Consider the following 8,610-nt stretch of genomic DNA (forward strand, 5'->3'; position numbering starts at 1 on the left):
ACACAGATGGAGTTCCAGACGCCCAGCTTTGGCCTGGCCCCAGCCTTGGCTGTTGCAGGCATCTGGGGAGTGGACCGGCAGATAGAAGGTCTCTCTTTCTTCTGTTATTAAGAAAAAGACATTCAAACCGGGTCAACAACAACACACTAAACACAGCGATCCAGAGAGATAGCACTGCTTCTGACTTCATAGAACCCCTCTCCCCGGGTAGAAGGTAGAGAGTCTGCTTCATAGTTGCTTTTTTTTTTTTTTTTTTTTTGACAGGCAGTTGGACAGTGAGAGACTGAGAGAAAGGTCTTCCTTCCATTGGTTCACCCCCCAAATGGCTGCTACGGGCCGGCGCGCTGTGCCGATCCAAAGCCAGGAGCCAGGTGCTTCTCCTGGTCTCCCATGGGGTGCAGGGCCCAAGCACTTGGGCCATCCTCCACTGCACTCCCTGGCCACAGCAGAGAGCTGGCCTGGAAGAGGGGCAACCGGGACAGGATCCGGTGCCCCAACCGGGACTAGAACCTGGTGTGCCGGCGCTGCAAGGTGGAGGATTAGCCTAGTGAGCCATGGCACCGGCCCATAGTTGCTTTTTTAAAGAGATAAATTTGGGGATGGGCACTGTGGCATAGTGCTGGCATTCCATATGGGTGCAGGTTTGAGTTCCTGGCTGCTCCACTTCCAATCCAGCTCTCTGTTTGTGGCCTGGGAAGGCAGTGGAGGATGGCCCAAATGCTTGGGCCCCTGCACCCACATGGGAGACCGGGAAAAAGCTCCAGACTCCTGGCTTCAGATTGGCCCAGCTCCAGCCATTGTGGCCATTTGGGGAGTGAACTAGCGGATGGAAGACCTCTCTCTCTCTCTCTCTGCCTCTTCTTCTCTCTATATGTAACTCTGACTTTCAAATAAATAAATAAATCTTTGAAAGATAAATTTAAGGGGCCGGCGCCGTGGCTCACTTGGTTAATCCTTCACCTGTGGTGCCAGCGTCCCATATGGGCACCGGTTCTAGTCCTGGTTGCTCCTCTTCCAGTCTAGCTCTCTGCTGTGGCCTGGGAGTGCAGTGGAGGATGGCCCAAGTGCTTGGGCCCTGCACCCGCATAGGAGACCAGGAGGAAGCACACATAGAAATATTTGTTTATTTGAAAGGCTCAGTGTCAGAGACACACAGAGAGGTCTTTCATCTGCTGCTTCACTCCCCAAATGACTGCAACAGCTGAGGCTGGACCAGGCTGGAGCCGGGAGCTCCGCCCCTGCAGGACTCCTCCTTGAGTGGCAGGGACCAACAGGGCCATCCCCCACTGCCTTCCTGGGCTCAGAGGCAGGAAGTGGGTCGGAAGCAGGCGGCAGCTGGGACTGGATCTGTGCTGCAGTACAGGTGCTTAATGCGCTGTGCTGGCCCCAGCCCGCACAACTGGGTACGACAGTCGGCCCCCAGCGTCCAGTGTCAACCAGGCATACCTAAACGAAGCGTGCCACTCAGCCGGCAGGGACGCCTGGGGTCTTGTGGTTGCCTCCTGAATTCAGGAGGGGTGCAGGTGGTACGGGTAAGGATTTTCACCATCTGACCCCATGAACAATCACAAAGGAAGCAAATGCTTATGCATTCAGATTCCAGTGCCTCTGGGTAATGTTACCCTGAACACTGGGAGAGACAGGGCTCCTAGTATCTGTGTTTCAAAACCACACTACACCTGGAGGTCAAACATAGTGAGCGTGTGTTGTCAGGAAAGGAAGCTCCTGTCAAAACAGTAGTAGGCCCAGAGACTTTTGTCAGCTCCAGGCTCATTAGTTAAGGTCAGGAATCCTGTAGGAGGAGTAGGTCCTAGACATTCTGACAGGCGGCGAGCAGCCAGTGGACAAGGCAGACTGGAGGCCCTGAGAGCCGCTGTGCCCCGCCGGCCCCGCCTGGCTCGGCGTCGGCCGCCCCGCTGCCTGAGTGCTCCGTGCTTAGAGCAAGGCCGAGAGGGCCCGCAGGAGCGTTAAACCGCGCACTAGAGCAACAGTGCCAGTTCTGTCACCCCCGGTAACGATCCCTGTGCAGTCATAACCGGCCTATGATACCGTGAAAAATACTTCCGGAAGCCCCAAGGCCATCTTCCTGTTGTGGATTTTTTTTTTTTTTTTATGATCTAACATGAGTGTGAAATGTAATTAAGAGTTTTCCATAATAAATGCTTTCGCAGTTGTCATAGGTTAGACATCACATCTGGAAAAATCCCCTCTGTGTTGAGGCTTTCCCGTCAGTTCATTATGCCTGGGGAAGGGCTGCGGCACCACTTGAGCCTTCTAAGAGGGCAGTGTCTTTCAGTGGGAACTCTGCTATCCACAGCAGAGGAGGGCAAGTAACAGGAAGGTGGTGGACTGCTTCGTGCCAGACGACTGCAGAATAACATTGCTAAAGCTAATTAAAGCTTAATATGTTTAATAAATGTGATTGTTACAGACAAAAAAATCATTAAAGTGCTGTAGAAAATTGTTAAGTTACCATCAGGCGGATAATAAATGGATGGTTTTCCTCACTGTGAATTAATGCAAATTCCCATTGTAGTGTATTTAATTATGCACAAAATGGTGCCCTTGACTCAAATTTAAATAAAGAACTTCATTTTTTCACTTTTAAGACTCCAAGTAGGAAATTCAATTAGCATTATGAAAAAAACATTAAAATGTAGCATTTAACTGCAAAATGTATTTCCAGCTTTCCATTTTCCCAGTGCCTCTGCCAGCTCACTGACCCCTGCCTTGAGGGATCCTTTTCTGCTTCGAAATGTGCTGCTTTCATTGTAGCTTACCATCGCCCTCACGTACTCGGAATCTGAATAAACGTCATGTTATTCTGTTTTGCCTTTGCTTCCTGTTCTAATATTTTTATGCTGCTTTGTTTCTAAACAATAGTTTAGTAAGGAGAACATATAAGAGCGCATCAAAAATGTATGGAAAATGGAATTAAAATACATGTTTATTTTGGTGCGAAAAATCTTTGAGATCCATGCATAGCCTAATATTTTCTCGTCTGTGCACATTTAATCTCTGTGTAAGGGTACTTACACAATACCTGTAGAATGGGTCACTCATGGGAAGGGTAGCTGGGTGTCTGCAATATAGTACCTTAAAAATATACCATACATTGGAGTCGGCACTATGCCATAGTGGTTAAAGCCACCTCCTGCAGAGCCAGCATCCAATGTGGGTGCCAGTTCAAGTCCTGGCTGCTCCTCTTCTGATCCAGCTCTCTGCTCCAGCCTTAGAAGGCAGTGGAAGATGGCCCAGGTGCTTGGGCCCCGTACCCAAGTGGGAGACCCAGAGGAGGCTCCTGGCTCCTGACTTTGCATCAGCCCAGCTCTGGCCATTGTGGCCAACTGGGAATTAGTCAGTGGGTGGAAGTCCATTCTCTTTGTCTCTCCCTCTCTCTATGACTCTGCCTCTCAAATAAATAGATAGATAAATCTTTTAAGAAATATATGCCATACCTTAAGAAATAGCCATGAGGCTGGCATTGGGACACAGTGGGTTGAACCATTACTTGGTTTGCCCAGACCCCATGTCGGAGTCCCAGTCCAAGTCCTGGCTACTCTGCTTCCACTCCAGCCTCCTGCTGGTGGTGGCTCAAGTACTCCACGTGGGAGACCTGCAATGGAGTGCCTCCTGGCTTTAGCCTGGCCCGTCCCCAACTGTTACAGGCATCTGGGGAGTAAACTGGTGGATGGAAAATCAATCTCTCTATCTCCCCCACACACTCTCTTTCATGTAGATGAAAATGAGCATTTTGGCCGGCGCCACGGCTCACTAGGCTAATCCTCCACCTTGCGGCGCCGGCGCACCGGGTTCTAGTCCCGGTCGGGGCACCAATCCTCTCCCGGTTGCCCCTCTTCCAGGCCAGCTCTCTGCTGTGGCCCGGGAGTGCAGTGGAGGATGGCCCAAGTGCTTGGGCCCTGCACCCCATGGGAGACCAGGAGAAGCACCTGGCTCCTGCCTTCGGATCAGCGCGGTGCGCTGGCTGCAGCGCGCTACCGCGGCGGCCATTGGAGGGTGAACCAACGGCAAAAAGGAAGACCTTTCTCTCTGTCTCTCTCTCACTGTCCACTCTGCCTGTCAAAAAATTAAAAAAAAAGAAAAAGAAAAGAAAATGAGCATTTGTAAAAGACTGGTAGTTTCTTGTTACCATCAGCGCTCAGATCTCCCTGGTGCACCCGTCCTCCCTCACAGCTACTTCAGACATGCACATTCCATGCGTGGCCCCTGCGGCTCCATCTCCCAAGTGTCTTCTCATCTGTAGACTCCGCTTCCCACCGCTCTGCCTTGTGATTTAAGGAGTGGGGGAACCGGGTCTCTGTGTGTGTAGCTCGTAAACTGATAGAAGTCTTCCCAGATTCCAGACTCGGGTTTCCTCTTTAGCAGTAACTGGCACAGGTAGCGTGGCATAGCTCCCACGTCCTCAGACCGGCGTGGGAGACGTGCTCGGAGTCACCTCTGACACGCTGGGGTTCGGCTGTGGTTTCAGAGTTCCCATCCCCCATGCCCCTAATGATTTTAGCAGTCGCTTGTCACTGCCCAAGTGCATCCATGAGTATGGTTATACAGTAGCCGTCTTCCAGGGATGTCCCTTTATCAGTTGTCAGCAGAAATTTTCTACTTCAAAAGAACTTCACCTTTTCTCCTTAGCCAGTGGATTACCGTGAGGAGCAGTTTCTCCAGGAAAGGGGGGACAAATCTTGGTTCTTTATGTACCAGTTTTCAGGAGAACCAGGGGCTTATCTAGCACCTTGCAAAGACAACCACCGAGTCCACGTTCCTTTGTTACTGCTGTGCACGGATGAGCTGTGCGCCTGCTGTGTCTCCTCCTGTCGCCATTGCTCGTTTGTATTCAGATGGCCACGTTTTGCTGCAGGAGGGTCCCTTCAAGAGGGCTCTTGTGGTTGTATTACTGCGACCACAGTGGCTTCGGGACGCTTTCTGCAGGCCTGGATGATGCGCTTACTAAAAGTCACCTTGTCCTTTCCTGGCCCGCACCTGGGATCAGATGTTGTCCCAGTTTCTGTCCAAAGAGACTTGGTCCGGGGACTCCTGGTGTTGCTCCTGGAGGCTGGTGTTCCAGGAGTTCGCATCGAAAGCAGAAAAGAGGAAAACTCATCGCAAGTTCAAACTTGTATTTCCAGTTCAAACTGAGCCTTGTGAGATTTTTTATTCCTTTGATTTTATATTTGGATCTCTTTGCCAGTGTTAGTCTTGGTTCCTGTTAGCTATTTGCTTAGTCCAGTAGTAAGTTATAGGATTTTTGTTAAGTGGTGGGGTTTTGCATTCTTTTTCTTTTTTATTTTTTTAAGATTTTATTTTGAGAGGTAGAGTTAAGACAGAGAGAGAGAGGTCTTCCACCTACTGGTTCACTCCCCAAATGACCTCAAGGGCCAGAGCTGGACCAATCCGAAGTCAGGAGCCAGGAGCATCTTCTATGTCTTCCATGAGGGTGCAGGGGCTCAAGGACTTGGGCCATCTTCTGCTTTCCCAGGCCACAGCAGAGAGCTGGATGGGAAGTGGAGCAGCTAGGACTTGAGCCCAGCACACATATGGAACACACCACTTTGTGCAGTGTTTTATGTTTTTTTTATTTTTAAAGATTCATTTATTTATTTGAAAGTCAGCATTACATAGAAAGAAAGGCAGAGAGAAAGAGAGAGAGAGAGGTCTTCCATCCTCCAGTTCATTCCCCAGTTGGCTGCAATAGCCTGAGCTGCACCGATTCAAAGCCAGGAGCCAGGAGCTTCTTCTGGGTCCCCTGCAAAGATGCAGGGGCCCAAGGATTTGGGCCATCTTCTACTGCTTTCCCAGGCCATAGCAGAGAGCTGGATCGGAAGAGGAGCAGGCAGGACAGGAACCAGCTCCCATATGGGATGCTGGTGGCGCAGGCAGAGGCTCAGCCTACTATGTCACAGTGCTGGCCCTGTTAGTTTGTAACGTATCAGGTAGTTATACAGAACACGATAGTGGTGTTAGAACGATACCAGTAATTTACTGACCATTTCTGAAATCGTTCATCTTTATGACTGAGCCACCACAGATGGGGTCATTTGGTTCGTTTGCCTTCAGTATTTAGAGATCACTTTCTTCTTCCCATTTTGACTGATTTGTTTTGGTTTTTGTGGGTGCGTGTGCATGGTCCCTAGGTCAGATCTACAGATGCAGGTTCACGTAGGTTAGTCTGGCTGACCCCTGCTCCCCTACCCCATACTTGGAGACTGTCTCACTCTGAAACAGAAGCAGATAGAAGCCAGCTCTTCTCCTCTGTGCCCAGCAAAACCTCTAGAGGGCCCAGCCACTGAACGGTGTTACTCTGGACCCCTGGGCTATGCGCGAGGCACAGTGTGTGATGCTGGCTCTGCCCAGGGCCAGGTCGTCAGGGAGCCGAAGAGGAGCCGATGTGCCCTGGGGGAGACGTGACCGCAGCAGTGGTCACTGACGGAAGCAAGCAAATCTTGTGTGCTCTGGAAAACGCTCTTACGGCCGTGCTGGTAAAGTCGTGTCCCGTGTGCGCGCTGTGTTTCAGGAGCTGTACCCCGCCTTCTGCATTCACAACGGAGGCTCTGACCTGGAGCGGCTGCCCACGGCCAGCACCTGCATGAACCTGCTGAAGCTGCCTGAGTTCTATGATGAGACACTTCTGCGGAGTAAGCTCCTCTATGCCATTGAATGTGCTGCCGGCTTCGAGCTGAGCTGAGCTGCAGCCGATCCGACCTCCGCGGAGAAGCCACGCCTCCCCGGACCCGGACCCGGGAGGCCGCTCCGGCTGGCGGCCCAGGCTCTCCACGCTTCTTCCTCCCTCCCGGCATTCTCCCCTCCCTCCATTTTCCAAATGATTTTTATGTCAGTGTGGTCACTTACTTAGGTGGACGTTGCTTTTCAAATACAACTAACAAATATTATGTGCCATGTGGCTAATTTAGCAGTTTTGCCAAGAAGAGCACAGTGTGTAGAGTAGTGGCAACTCAGTGGAATTAACCAAAGATGAAGCTGTGGCTTTGCTGATCCGGTGAGAGCCCGTCCTGAACCGCAGCCCACTGCTTGCGGGGTCGGCCCGGGCTCTGCACTCTGCAGGGAGACAGGGTCTGAGAGGCCGCAGCCTCACTTCCAGGGGCCACTGCTTCTCACGTGGTTGTTTACAAGCCTACTTGGTAACATTGAAGGCATTTTTTTCCCTGCTGCCTTTTCCCACAGTGGTTAGGATTGGAAAATTGATGACAGTGATAATCTCTCCTGTGCTTTTTAAGCCATCTCCCCCACCCGGGACTAGCATGCTTGTCTTCATCATGATGGTGTGGCTGTTGCCGTGTGTGGACGTGAGCGGGGGGCTCCATTCGTTGCTCTATCTCTGCCTCTGCTTTGTGCCTGGAGAGCTTTCGAGGGTCTGCAGCTGCCGCGGTGTACGTGTTACCTACAATAAAGGACGACCTGGGGGAGGAGACACTGTAGCATCTATTAAAGCCGTTTGAACCAAAGTCGCGGGCTGCGTGTTTGTCCCTGACGCCTGCCGTGGCCAGGTCTTTCTGTGACCCACACGCCCTGCCCCTCCCTGGGTGGCACCAGCCAGGCTTCCTGGTTATCTGGGGGTGAGTCTCCCTCGTGGTGCTGCTTTGACGCGAGGACGGGACAGCCCCGACACACATCCAGGGAGGAGGAGCGGCCGTTCTAATCAGGCACTTTATCGGGACCTGCCTTGTTGCTGGGTGACTTGAGTCTGCAGACAGAAGGCGATTCCGAGTGCCCGTGGTGGAAGCAGAGTGACCCTTTGCTGACGCGGAATCCGCGCTCATGTCGTCTGTGTCTGGTGTTCCACTGTCACCGGAGGCTCCGCGGGCTGTCGTAGTTAATCAACCAGAATTAGCAATATACTTTTAAATGTGGGGAAAGGATTGACACTTTTAAGACAATGACCATTATCAAAACAAAATGTATAATTTCTTAATTTGAATAATAAATTAAGTGTTTAAATGCTATTTGTAGTCTTGATATACAGAAATAAAAGAATTAGGGTTTGTCCTTGGTTTTATTTTATTTGAGGTCATTTATGTTGAATGTTCTATTTCTTCTTATTAGTTAATTTGTATATTTTTATTATCAGTATTTTGGAAATGGACTATCTGAGACTAAAGAGAAATTGGCAATTATACTTATTTGTGGATTTTCCTCAGCTAGTCTGAGCTTATTTATTTATTTGTATGTTCTAATGGCTAAATATTGGCATTAAATCTTTTTTCCCAAGCTTGTTCTGGAGTTCTCCCCCAAGTCATTGTGATGAGTTACGTTCTGCTCAGCTCTGAGTGCGCCCTGGTGTTTGGATGTCCTTAGTTAACGTGGCCTACGGCGTGGTGAGCGACACCAGATGGGCTAGGGAGGACCGGCTGTCCCCTGGGAGGAGTGTGCGGCTGGCCTGGCCCAGGGCCCTTCCCGCACAGCCTTGTCTCCGGGGCCACTGGCTGCGAGGCCAGTGCGATCACGGACGCCATCAGCCAGCTCTCTTGCTGGGCTGAGAAGGAAAATGGACTTTTTTTTAAAAATTCTATTTGAAAGGCACACAGATCGAGAGAGATCCTTTGGTGGTTTACTCCCCAGTGGGCCCGTCTGGAACCA

General features: G+C 50.8%; 1 protein-coding gene across 1 annotated transcript in view; it reads left to right on the forward strand.

Annotated features, from left to right (window-relative positions):
- UBE3C (ubiquitin protein ligase E3C) overlaps window positions 1-8,246 on the forward strand; it is a 125,722-nt gene extending 117,476 nt beyond the window's left edge. The window contains exon 23 of the mRNA XM_062192930.1: window positions 6,530-8,246. Coding sequence (XP_062048914.1) covers window positions 6,530-6,700 — 171 coding nt within the window. The 3' untranslated portion in view covers window positions 6,701-8,246. The remainder of the gene's footprint in view (window positions 1-6,529) is intronic.
- Window positions 8,247-8,610: the final 364 nt, after the last annotated feature.

The sequence above is a fragment of the Lepus europaeus genome, chromosome 5 (genome assembly GCF_033115175.1).
Source record: "Lepus europaeus isolate LE1 chromosome 5, mLepTim1.pri, whole genome shotgun sequence".
NCBI classification, from domain to species: Eukaryota; Metazoa; Chordata; class Mammalia; order Lagomorpha; family Leporidae; genus Lepus; species Lepus europaeus.